Here is a 13,500-nt window from a genome sequence, read left to right on the forward strand (position 1 = left end):
ATCGAGGGGCGTGGAGTGAACGCACTGTGGGGGATCGAGGGGCGTGGAGTGAACGCGCTGGGGGATCGAGGGGCGTGGAGTGAACGCGCTGGGGGATCGAGGGGCGTGGAGTGAACGCGCTGGGGGATCGAGGGGCGTGGAGTGAACGCGCTGGGGGATCGAGGGGCGTGGAGTGAACACGCTGGGGGATCGATGGGCGTAGAGTGAACGCGCCGCCTTTCCCGGTGCTGGGGGATCGAGGGGCGTGGAGTGAACGCGCTGGGGGATCGAGGGGCGTGGAGTGAACGCGCTGGGGGATCGAGGGGCGTGGAGTGAACGCGCTGGGGGATCGAGGGGCGTGGAGTGAATGCGCTGGGGGATCGAGGGGCGTAGAGTGAACGCACCGCCTTTCCCAGCGCTGGGGGATCAAGAACCAGACAGCACAGGTTTAAGTTGAGAGGGGAGAGATTTAATAGGCCTTTCATCCATAGAAGACATAGTTGAGGCAGGAACAATAATTCTGGAAAAGGATACTTGGAGAGGTATGTGGATAAGAAAGATTTCGAGGAGGGGTTCCCAGCCTTTTTTATGCAATGGCCCAATACCATTAATGACCCCACATTGGAAACCCCTGGTTTAGAGGGATGTGGGCCAAACGTGACTAGCTTAGTGGGAATTTTGGTCAGTATAGACTTGATTGGCCAAAGGGCCTGTCTAGCTGCTGTATATCATGCAGTACAGGCTGATAGGTTGCTTAAGATTGTCGTAGCTGGAAGTTGTAGTGGGAATAAGCTCCCACCACCTATTAAATGCTCCCAGTGGGGTGCATTTCAAATAGCCTCTAACAACCAAGTCTAACGCCTGGTCTTCACGTGTGGCTTAGCTACTAAGCCCAGCAGAACAGTTTCTACGGACAGGAGAAGGGGCAAAGGTGGGTTACTGGTGCCTTAAAACCAGTTGCTTCGGGCACATGGGATTTGTTAGCTGTGGGGGAGGCTTCAGGAGGAAACCCCAATGGAAAAATCTGGAGCTGGAGTCCCCGAGGACAACACTGACTGGCAATGCCACTGGTGTCAAACTATCAATATCAGTCTCTGCTGTTTCCTTATCGTCAGCTGGTGGAGTGGGGGAGCCTGCTATACGCACACCAGCTTGCTCATCACAAACAGCTATGGTCAACCCTGACCAACAGAGAGCCTCACCTCACAGGTTTGTATGCCTCTCCATTTTATGAACTTCTAAAGAAAGTGAGAGGGAGTTCCTGCAAGCTGTACTCTGTCCTCAGGGATCGGTGGTGTACAGCAGATCAGCCCAAACAAGGAGCTTCTTACACCCTCCCCTTGGACCTTTAATGAAACTCAGTCCTGTTCAAACTTGAGAACTTTATTTCTAATAAAAGATACAATATTAAAGGCAAAACAAACACTGCTTAAACAATGGGTTTATATTAAAAGAAAATATACAAAGCATTCACTTTCCTAAGGGCTTCTCCTCCGGACAGTGCAGAAGAGAGGGTGAGGGAACCAATCCTCTGACAGTCAGTAGATACTCCGTTCTGTTCACACAGCTCACTGCAAGAAGAGATATTCGTAAAGTTCAGAGTGAACTTATTATCAAAGTACAAATATGTCACCCCATACAATCCTGAGAACAATTTTCTTGCAGGCATTCACAGTAAATAAAAAGGAGCACAGTTGAATCAGTGGAAGACTGCACCCATCAGGACAGAGAAACAATGTGCAAAAGACCATCTGTGCTAATACAAAACAGAATAATAATAATAAATAATTAAGCAATAAATGGAGAACATAAGATGAAGAGTCCTTGAAAGGAGTGTGAAACCAGTTCAGAGTTGAGGTGAGTGAAGTTATCCTCACTGGTTCAAGAGCCCAGTGGTTGTGTTCCTAAACCTGGTGATGTGGGTCACGAGGCTGCTGTACCACCTTCCTGATAGCGAGAAGAGAGCACAGCGGGGGCATTCTCCTCAGTCCCTTTCCTCACCCCGCGGTGGAGTATAGAGAGAAGACTGCAGGGCACGTTAATGCTGTCCAGGGCAGCAGGAAGGTACATGAACATCGCTCCACTACTGAGATGTTGATTGACGTAAGAGCCAACGGTGGACAAAACCCTAATCCAACATCAGATGAAAGGTCACTGAGCAAGGGCCAGTTCAGAACCTGTGAAGAGGGGCCCTTTTGAGGTTGTTCTCCGCTTGGGACAGTTCCTTGAAGGAAATGCAGGATACAGTCCAACGCTCAGAGAACTCGCCTCTCTTCATGAGCACCGAGGCAGGTCTAGGCAATCTCACTGGACCAGGTGAGAAAGCAATGGACGCTGACTGTCCCAGTAATCTCTCCAACTATACAAACTGCTCAGAGTTTTCACTCGGGCAATGGCCTCTAATGTCCACATGGCAGCAACACAAAAATTCAAATGTTGATTGGAATACTGCACAGACACAACAGGAGCATTCCCACACAGGTCCGACAAAGATTTTTGATGGGAAAGCCAGCCTCTATAACAGAGATTATCTCCTAGTGGCACAGCCATCATGGGAGCGGCTGTCTTTTGAGTAGTGTGAGGCAGAATGGTACGGCCTTGGCTCAATAAAGCTTCAGCAAAAAACAGGCCGAGGCAAGGCAAGTTCATTTGTTATTAAACTCTTGACAGAATAGGTGATGCATCAAAAGAGCCAGTGTTCTGTTCTGGATGTCAGATGTGGGATTTCCAGGAGACTCCCAGCCTCCCTGATGGCCACATTCTGTGACGGGCATCGAGATGCAGCTAGATAAGCTTTGGCTTGTTGTGTGAAGCAGTGAGACAGGAGCTACAGGGAGGTAGTCACCCCAAGACTACAGGACACAGATAAATGGGTGACTGTCAGGAGAGGGAAGGGTGAAACGTCAGATAGTAGAGAGCACCCCTGTGGCTATCCCAGTCAATAAGTACTCCATTTTGAGTCTGGCCCCGTGGCTCAGAAGGGTAGGGAACTGAAGGGGATGCAGCAGTAATAGGGAACCCTATAGTTAGGGAGACAGATAGGCGATTCTGTAGACGCCAAAAGGAAACACTGATGGTAGTTTGCCTCCCTGGTGCTTCTCGATGCATCCACAATATCCTGAAAAGCGAGGGTGAGCAGCCATAAGTTGTGGTACATCTTGGTACCAAACAGGGAGTTTGGAAGGAAGCTGAGAAGCAGGACCTCAAGGGTAGTAATCTTGGGATTGCTGCCTGTGAGGATAGGAATAGAATGAGGTGGCGGATAAACATGTGGCTAAAGAATTGGTGCAGGAGGCAGGGATTCAGATTTTTGGATAATTGGAACCTCTTCTAGGGCAGGTGTGACCTGTACAAAAGGGACAGGTTGCACTTGAATCTGAGGGGGTCAATATTCTTGCAGACAGATTTACTAGAGCAGTTGTTAGTGATTTAAACTCATGTGGCATTGGGATGGGGACCAGGATGACAGAGCTGAGGACGAGCCAGCAGGTCTACAAGTAGATGATGGGTGTAACATGAAGGACAAGCCAATGATTGGATACAAGTGCAGACAGAGCAAAGAGTTAAATTGTACCACAGAAGCAAAATTCATAAGGGTAAAGAAAGCAGGACCGAAGGTGCTGTATTTAAATGTGCGAGCATTTGGAATGAGGACAAACTCATGGCACAGTTAGAGATTGGTCGGTACGACAATGTGGGCATCACTGAGTCGTGGCTGAAAGAAGCCCATAGTTGGGAGCTTAACATCAAAGGAGATATTTTGTATCGAAAGGACAGGCAGGAAGGCATAGGCAGTGTGTGGCTCTGTTGGTAAGAGGTGGAATGACATCTTTAGAAAGGGGTGACATAGGGTCAGAGAATGTTGAATCTTTGTGGGTGGAGTTAAGAAACTGCAAGGGTTAAAAAAAAACACATTATGGGAATCACAGAGGACTCCAGATAGTAGCCAAGATGTGGGGCTGAGATTGCAGAGGGAGCTGGAAAATGCATGTAATAAGGATAATGTCACAATTGTAATGGGGAACTTCAATATGCATGGGGATTGGGAAAAAATCAGGTTGGTGTCAGATTGCAAGATGGAATTTGTTGAATGCCTTCAAGATGTCTTTTTAGAGCAGTTTGTGCTTGAGCCCACTCGGGGAAAGGCTGTCTTCGATTGGGTGTTGTGTAATAACCCAGATCTTATTGGGGAGCTTAATGTAAAGGAACCCCTAGACAGAGATCATACTATGATTGAATTCATACTGCAGTTTGAGAGGGAGAAGCACAAGTCAGATGTATCAGTATCATGAGGGAATTACAGAGGCATGAGAGAGGAGCTTGTCCAGGTGAATTGGAGGAGGATTCTAGTAGGGATGACGGCACATCAGAGGTGGCTGAAGTTTCTGGGAATATTTCACAAGGCACAGGATACATACGTCCCACAGAGGAAGAAGTTCTCAAATGGCAGGGGTAGGATGTTAAGAGCTGCGTAAAAGCCAAGGAAAAGGCACACGTGGGAGCAAAAGTGAGTGGGAAGTTGGATGACTGGGAAGCTTTTAAACTCCAACAGAAGGACAGGCTGCATCACTGTCTGGTATCGGGAGGAGGGGCTACTGCACAGGACCGAAAGAAGCTGCAGAGTTCTAAATTTAGTTGGCTCCATCTTGGGTACTAGTCTACAAAGTACCCAGGATATCTTCAAGGAGTGGTGTCTCAGAAAGGCAGCGTCCATTATTAAGGACCTCCAGCACCCAGGGCATGCCCTTTTCTCACTGTTACCATCAGCGGAAGGCACACACACTCAACGATCAAAAACAGCTTCTTCCCCTCTGCCATCCAATTCATAAATGGACATTAAATCTTCGGACACTACCTCACTTATTAAATATTTATGTTTTTGCACGATTTTTAATCTATTCAATATACATATACTGTAATTGACAAAGGAGAGGCAGTGGATGTCATTTACTTGGATTTTCAGAAGCATTTGACAAGGTGCCACACAGGAGGCTGCTTAACAAGATAAAATCCTATGGTGTTACAGGAAAAAAACTGGCATGGATAGCGGAAAGGCTGACAGGAGATAGTGAGCAGGAATAAGAGAGGGCTCTTCTGGTTGGCTGCTTTTCTCATTGTTTGTCAATGATTTGGATAATGGAATTGATGGCTTTGTGGATGATATGAAGGTAGGTGGAGGGTAGGTTGTGCTGAGGAAGCAATGTGATTGCAGCAGGACTTAGACAAATTAGAAGAATGGGCAAAAAGTGGCAGATGGAATACAGTGTTGGGAAATGTATGATAATACATTTTGGTAAAAGGAACAATAGTGCAGACTGTTATCTAAGTGGGGAGAAGGTTCAAGCATCAGAAATGCAGAGGGACTTGGGAGTCCTTGTGCAAGACTCCCAGAGGTTAATTTACAGGTTGAGTCTGTGGTAAAAAAGGCAAATGCAGTGTTGGCATTTATTTCAAGGGGAATAGAATATAAAAGCAAGGAGATAATGCTGAGCCTTTATAAGACACAAGTCAGTCCGCAGTTGGAGTATTGTTCACAGTATTAGACCCCATATCTCAGAAAGGACATTGTCATTTGAGGGAGTCCAGACAAGGTTCACAAGGATTATTCCAGGAATGAAAGGGTTAACAAACGAGGAGCATCTGGCAGCTTTGGGACTGCACTCACTAGAATTCAGAAGAACGCGGGGGGAATCTCATTGAATCCTACCAAATGTTGAAAGGACCAGATAGGGAGGATGTGGAAACCAGGATCGGCCATGATGGAATGGCAAAGCAGACTCGATGGGCTGAATGGCCTAATTCTGCTCTTACTTCTTATGGTCTTAGGTCAGGCAGCATCTATGGTGGAGCTTAACCAGCCAACGTTCCAGGCCGAGACACTTCATCAGGACTGGAAAGGAAGGGAGTCTCTCCAGTCCTGATTAAGAGTCTCAGCCCGGAATATCGGCAGTTTATTCCCCTCCATAGATGCTGCCTGACTTGCCGAGTTCCTCCAGCATTTAGTGTTACTCAAGATTCCCAGCATCTGCAGAACCTCACGTCTCACAGTGCCAGCCACTAAGCCCCTCCTGTATGCACAGTGCCAGCCACTAAGCCCCTCCTGTATGCACAGTGCCAGCCACTAAGCCCCTCCTGTATGCACAGTGCCAGCCACTAAGCCCCTCCTGTATGCACAGTGCCAGCCACTAAGCCCCTCCTGTATGCACAGTGCCAGCCACTAAGCCCCTCCTGTATGCACAGTGCCAGCTCACCTTGGCTTTATTCTGCACCGGTAGGTACAGTTTGAACTCTGCGGGGAGCTCGTCCTCCGAGTACAGCCTGTCGGAGAAGTAAACCCGCCGGATACGACAGTTGGCGTGAATCTGAAAAACAAACAAGCAACTGAGTCACCTCACAGTGACGCATCAGCCCCAGTCAAACGTGCTGGTTGACTAACATGCCCCAAAAGGCAGACAGGGAAAAATCCATCCCTGGTCCTTTGGATTCTGTCCAAAGCAAGGCAGCTCCAATGCAGTCGCACAAATTTGTATGGTTGCTAATCTCCAGAGACAGTGGAAAGTCAGGCAGCTGAAGCTTTGCATTAAAGTGACTTTTACGATCTGTGTGTTCTTCTTTGCAGTTGGACTGATCAAAAGTCCACACATGCAGTCATAGAGAGTTTGGGACTTTGGGCAAATTTAAGACCATAAGACACGGAAGCAGAATTAGGCCATTCAGCCCACGGAGTCTGGTCCATGCCGAACTTTTATTCTGCCCTTGAACCATCACCCTCCCATGCTCTTATCCAAATTTCTCTTAAACACTGCAATCAAACCTGCAACCGCCACTTCCGCTGGCAGCTCTTTCTACACTCTCACCGCCCAAGTGAAGATGATTCCCCCTCATGTGCCCAGCGCAGCTCAAAACCTGGAATTTCTTCTGCAGAATGAGTGCCCCAGCATATTGCCTGGATTAGCAGGTACGAGCTATATGGAGTGGTTGGACAAACCTGGATTATTTTGATTTGGCGATACAGCACAAAACAGGCCCAATGTCAGCAACCCACCTAGAATATTAAAGCAAGAATATAACGCTGAGGCTTTAATAAGGTATGTGAGCAGTTTCGGGCCTTTTATCTAAGAAAAGATGTACTGGCATTGAAGAGGGGCCAGAGGAGGTTAACGAGAATGATTCCAGGAAAGAAAGGGTTAACGTATGAGGAGCATTTGCTGGCTTTGGCCCTGTACTCACTGGAGTTAAGGAGCAGGAGGAGGGGGGGGGAATCTCATCAAAACTTATTGAATATTGAAAGGCCTAGATGGAGTGGATGTGGGGAAGTCTAGGACCAGAGGGCACAGCCTCATCAGAATAGAAGGACATCCATTTAGAACAGAGATTAGGAGGAATTCAGATTTCTGGATCACTGGGACCACTTCTGGCGCAGGCGTGACCTGTACAAAAAGGACAGGTTGCACTTGAATCCCAGGGGGACCAATATCCTGGCGGGAAGGTTCACTAAGGCTATAGGGGAGAGTTTAAACTAGAACTGCTGGGGGGTGGGAACAAAACTGAGATGACGGAGGAAAGGGAGGTTGGCCCACAAATAGAGAAAATTTGGAGACAGTGAGAAAGGGAGAACAGGCAGGTGACAGAGAAGGGACGCGCTCAGACCGATGGTTTGAAATGTGTCTATTTTAATGCAAGGAGTATTATGAATAAAGCGGATGAGCTTAGAGCATGGATCAGTACTTGGAGCCATGATGTTGTAGCTATTACAGAGATCTGGATGGTGCAGGGGCAGAAATGGCTACTTCAGGTGTTAGGTCAATCAGTAGGAGAGCATTTTGGAGATAGTGATCACAATTCTATCTCCTTTACCATAGCATTGGAGAGGGATAGGAACAGATAATTTAGGAAAACATTTAATTGGAGTAAGGGGAACTATGAGGCTATCAGGCAGGAACTCGAAAGCAAATTGGAAAAAAATATTCTCAGGGCAACGTACCAAAGGAATGTGACAAACGTTCAGGGGATATTTGCATGGCGTTTTGAGTAGGTATGTTCCAATGAGACAGGGAAATGATGGTAGGATACAAGATCCGTGGTGTACAAAGGCTGGTGTAAATCTAGTCAAGAAGAGGAGATTACGAAAGGTTAAAAAAAAAAACTACATAATGATATGAATCTAGAAGATTATAAAACTAGCAGGAAGGAGCTTAAGAATGAAATTAGGAGAGCCAGAAGGGGCCATGAGAAGGCCTTGGCGGACAGGATTAAGGAAAACCCCAAGGTTTTCTTTAAGTATGAAAAGAGCAAGAGGATAAGATGAGAGAGAGAATAGGACCAATCAAGTGCGACAGTGGGAAAGTGTGTACGGAACTGGAGGAAATAGCAGAGAAACTTAATGAATACTTTGCTTCAGTATTCACTATGGAAAAGGATCTTGGCACTTGTAGGGATGATTTGCAGCAGACTGAAAGCTTGAGAATGTAGATATTAAGAAAGAGGATGTGCTGGAGCTTTTGGAAAGCGTCAAGTTGGATAAGTCACCAGGACCGGATGGGATGTACCCCAGGCTACTGTGGGAGGCAAGGGAGGAGATTGCTGAGCCTCTGGCAATGATCTTTGCTTCATCAATGAGGACGGGAGAGGTTCCAGAGGAGTGGAGGTTTGTGGATGTTGTTCCCTTATTCAAAAAAGGGAGTAGGGATAGCCCAGGAAATCATAGGCCAGTGAGTCTTACTTCAGTGGTTGGTAAGTTGATGGAAAAGATCTTGAGAGGCAGCATTTATGAACATTTGGAGAGGTATAATATGATTAGGAATAGTCAGCATGGCTTTGTCAAGGGCAGGTCGTGCCTTATGAGCCTGACTGAATTTTTTGAGGATGTGACTAAGCACATCGAAGAAGGTAGAGCAGTAGATGTTGTGTATATGGATTTCAGCAAGGCATTTGACAAGGTACCCCATGTAAGACTTATTTAGAAAGTAAGGAGGCATGGGATCCAAGGGGACATTGCTTTGTGGATCCAGAACTGGCTTGCCCACAGAAGGCAAAGAGAGGTTGTAGACGGGTCATATTCTGCATGGAAGCCAGTGACCAGTGGTGTGCCTCAGGGATCTGTTCTGGGATCCCTACTGTTTGTGATTTTTATAAATGACCTGGATGAGGAAGTGGAGGGATGGGTTAGTAAATTTGCTGATGAAACAAAGGTTGGAGATGTTGTGGATAGTGTGGAGGGCTGTCAGAGGTTACAGCAGTACATTGATAGGATGCAAAACTGGGCTGAGAAGTGGCAGAGTGAGTTCAACCCAGATAAGTGTGAAGTGGTTCATTTTGGTAGGTCAAATATGATGGCAGAATACAGTATTAATGGTAACTCTTGGCAGAGGGATCTTGGGGTCTGAGTCCATAGGACACTCAAAGCTACTACGCAGATTGACTCTGTGGTTAAGAAGGCATACTGTGTATTGGCCTTCATCAATCGTGGGATTGAGTTTAAAAGGCGAGAGGTAACGTTGCAGCTATACAGGACTCTGGTCAGACCCCACTTGGAGTACTGTGCTCAATTCTGGTCGCCTCACTATAGGAAGGACGTGGAAACCCTAGAAAGGGTGCAGAGGAGATTTACAAGGATGTTGCCTGGATTGGGGAGCATGCCTTATGAGAACAGGTTGGGTGAACTCAGCCTTTTCTCCTTGGAGCGACGGAGGATGAGAGGTGACTTGATAGAGGTGTATAAGATGATGAGAGGCATTGATCATGTGGATAGCCAGAGGCTTTTTCCCAGGGCTGAAATTGCTAGCACGAAAGGGCACAGTTTCAAGGTGCTTGGAAGTAGGTACAGAGGAGATGTCGGGGTAAGTTTGTTTGTTTGTGTTTTTTTTTAAACGCAGTGAGTGGTGAGTGTGTGGAATGGGCTGCCGGTGGCGACGAAGAGGCAGAAACGATAGGGTCTTTTAGGAGACTCCTGGATGGCTACATGGAGCTTAGAAAAATATGGGTAAAGCCTAGGTAGGTCTAAGGTAGGGACATGTTTGGCACAGCTTTGTGGGCCGAAGGGCCTGTATTGTGCTGTAGGTTTTCTATGTTTCTAATAATTTCTTTAGCCTGAGAGTGGTGAACCTGTGGAGTTCATTGCCACAGTCAGGTGTGGAGGCCTAGTTGTTGGGTATATTTAAAGCAGAGGTTGAAAGGTTTTTGATCAGTCAGGGTGTCAAAGGTTACAGGGGAAGGCAGGAGAATGGGGTTGAGAGGGATCAGCCATGATGGGATGGTGAAGCAGACTCGATGGGCCAAATGGCCTGATTCTGCTCTTACATCCATGCTGTGAATTTCTGATTTTAAACCACTCCATTTAATCTCTGCTCCACAGAGAACGAAGCCAGCTTGTACACTCTGCCAGAGAGCCAAACTCCCTCTTCCAAGGACTGGTCTCGGACATCTTATCCCTCCCCCAGGTTTGACCTCCACCTGGCACATTACTAACTCCCATAAACCCCCACCCCCCTCACCTGTACTCGCAGCGTTTCAATGTAGTTGGTGCCGTAGGCACGGCGAGTGAAGTCTGACAGGTTAAACTGGATCTGGTTCCAGCCATCATCCAGCCTCATGGGCATGGTACAGATGAAGGGCTTCACCCGTGTCGTGCTCTGGTAGTTGCTCGCCCGGAACCGCCGTCGCACATTCTTGTCATCCAGCACCTGCCAGAACAGGTTAATCAGATTTAATCCAGCCAGTGTTTCACCTGACCTCCACCGGGGCCAGCCCCAAGCCAGGATGCGAAAGGAGGAGGGTTGGACATGGGCCTATCAACCCCACTCGGTAAAAGCCCACAGCAACAGAAATGTCAACAAAAGCTCCAAAGACCTCATCCCTGCGTAGATAGGCGAGGATAGAGGAGCTGCTAGCGGTGGCTTGTGCCCCAGCAGGGGTGATGTGCGAACAAGAAGAGGCTGTACTTCGGGACGAGGAAAAGGACCTGTAAACAGACTACAGTGATGTACAGAGGGATCCTGGGGTCCAAGTCCACAGCTCACTGAAAGTAGCAGCACACTTCTCTTTATTGTTAAGCTTTATTTATCAGATGTACATTGAAACATGGAGAAATATGTGGTTTGTGTCAACAATCAACAGCCCAAGGACATGCCCACAAGTTTCACCACACCTTCGTAGCATGCCTAACGCACATCTTTGCAACGTGTGAGGAATCTGGAGCACTGGGAGAAAGCCGACACAGTCACTGGGAGAAAGCCTACACAGTCACTGGGAGAAAGCCTACACAGTCACTGGGAGAAAGCCTACACAGTCACTGGGAGAAAGCCTACACAGTCACTGGGAGAAAGCCTACACAGTCACCGGGAGAAAGCCTACACAGTCACTGGGAGAAAGCCTACACAGTCACTGGGAGAACTTACACAGTCACTGGGAGAACTTACACAGTCACTGGGAGAAAGCCTACACAGTCACTGGGAGAAAGCCTACACAGTCACCGGGAGAAAGCCTACACAGTCACCGGGAGAAAGCCTACACAGTCACCGGGAGAAAGCCTACACAGTCACCGGGAGAAAGCCTACACAGTCACTGGGAGAACTTACACAGTCACTGGGAGAACTTACACAGTCACTGGGAGAACTTACACAGTCACCGGGAGAAAGCCTACACAGTCACCGGGAGAAAGCCTACACAGTCACCGGGAGAAAGCCTACACAGTCACCGGGAGAAAGCCTACACAGTCACCGGGAGAAAGCCTACACAGTCACCGGGAGAAAGCCTACACAGTCACCGGGAGAAAGCCTACACAGTCACCGGGAGAAAGCCTACACAGTCACCGGGAGAAAGCCTACACAGTCACTGGGAGAAAGCCTACACAGTCACTGGGAGAAAGCCTACACAGTCACTGGGAGAACTTACACAGTCACTGGGAGAACTTACACAGTCACTGGGAGAACTTACACAGTCACCGGGAGAACTTACACAGTCACCGGGAGAAAGCGTACACAGTCACCGGGAGAAAGCCTACACAGTCACCGGGAGAAAGCCTACACAGTCACCGGGAGAAAGCCTACACAGTCACTGGGAGAAAGCCTACACAGTCACTGGGAGAAAGCCTACACAGTCACCGGGAGAAAGCCTACACAGTCACCGGGAGAAAGCCTACACAGTCACTGGGAGAAAGCCTACACAGTCACTGGGAGAACTTACACAGTCACTGGGAGAACTTACACAGTCACCGGGAGAAAGCCTACACAGTCACCGGGAGAAAGCCTACACAGTCACCGGGAGAAAGCGTACACAGTCACCGGGAGAAAGCCTACACAGTCACCGGGAGAAAGCCTACACAGTCACCGGGAGAAAGCCTACACAGTCACCGGGAGAAAGCCTACACAGTCACCGGGAGAACTTACACAGTCACCGGGAGAAAGCCTACACAGTCACCGGGAGAAAGCCTACACAGTCACCGGGAGAACTTACACAGTCACCGGGAGAAAGCCTACACAGTCACCGGGAGAAAGCCTACACAGTCACCGGGAGAAAGCCTACACAGTCACCGGGAGAAAGCCTACACAGTCACCGGGAGAAAGCCTACACAGTCACCGGGAGAAAGCCTACACAGTCACCGGGAGAACTTACACAGTCACCGGGAGAAAGCCTACACAGTCACCGGGAGAAAGCCTACACAGTCACCGGGAGAACTTACACAGTCACCGGGAGAAAGCCTACACAGTCACCGGGAGAAAGCCTACACAGTCACCGGGAGAAAGCCTACACAGTCACCGGGAGAAAGCCTACACAGTCACCGGGAGAAAGCCTACACAGTCACCGGGAGAAAGCCTACACAGTCACCGGGAGAAAGCCTACACAGTCACCGGGAGAACTTACACAGTCACCGGGAGAAAGCCTACACAGTCACCGGGAGAAAGCCTACACAGTCACCGGGAGAAAGCCTACACAGTCACCGGGAGAAAGCCTACACAGTCACCGGGAGAAAGCCTACACAGTCACCGGGAGAAAGCCTACACAGTCACCGGGAGAAAGCCTACACAGTCACCGGGAGAAAGCCTACACAGTCACCGGGAGAACTTACACAGTCACCGGGAGAACTTACACAGTCACCGGGAGAAAGCCTACAGTCACCGGGAGAAAGCCTACACAGTCACCGGGAGAAAGCCTACACAGTCACCGGGAGAAAGCCTACACAGTCACCGGGAGAAAGCCTACACAGTCACCGGGAGAAAGCCTACACAGTCACCGGGAGAAAGCCTACACAGTCACCGGGAGAAAGCCTACACAGTCACCGGGAGAAAGCCTACACAGTCACCGGGAGAAAGCCTACACAGTCACCGGGAGAACTTACACAGTCACCGGGAGAAAGCCTACACAGTCACCGGGAGAAAGCCTACACAGTCACCGGGAGAAAGCCTACACAGTCACCGGGAGAAAGCCTACACAGTCACCGGGAGAAAGCCTACACAGTCACCGGGAGAAAGCCTACACAGTCACCGGGAGAACTTACACAGTCACCGGGAGAACTTACACAGT

At 48.7% G+C, this 13,500-nt stretch overlaps 1 protein-coding gene across 1 annotated transcript in view; it reads right to left on the reverse strand.

Moving 5' to 3' along the window:
- Positions 1-1,346: 1,346 nt before the first annotated feature.
- The window catches only part of cfap20 (cilia and flagella associated protein 20), a 34,090-nt gene continuing 21,936 nt past the window's right edge, over positions 1,347-13,500 (reverse strand). Inside the window, exons 4-6 of the mRNA XM_073055130.1 lie at positions 10,473-10,661; positions 6,231-6,341; positions 1,347-1,550 (exon numbers count right to left, since the gene is read on the reverse strand). Coding sequence (XP_072911231.1) covers positions 1,548-1,550; positions 6,231-6,341; positions 10,473-10,661 — 303 coding nt within the window. The 3' untranslated portion in view covers positions 1,347-1,547. The remainder of the gene's footprint in view (positions 1,551-6,230; positions 6,342-10,472; positions 10,662-13,500) is intronic.

The sequence above is a fragment of the Hemitrygon akajei genome, chromosome 8 (assembly GCF_048418815.1).
Source record: "Hemitrygon akajei chromosome 8, sHemAka1.3, whole genome shotgun sequence".
In the NCBI taxonomy this organism is placed as follows: domain Eukaryota; kingdom Metazoa; phylum Chordata; class Chondrichthyes; order Myliobatiformes; family Dasyatidae; genus Hemitrygon; species Hemitrygon akajei.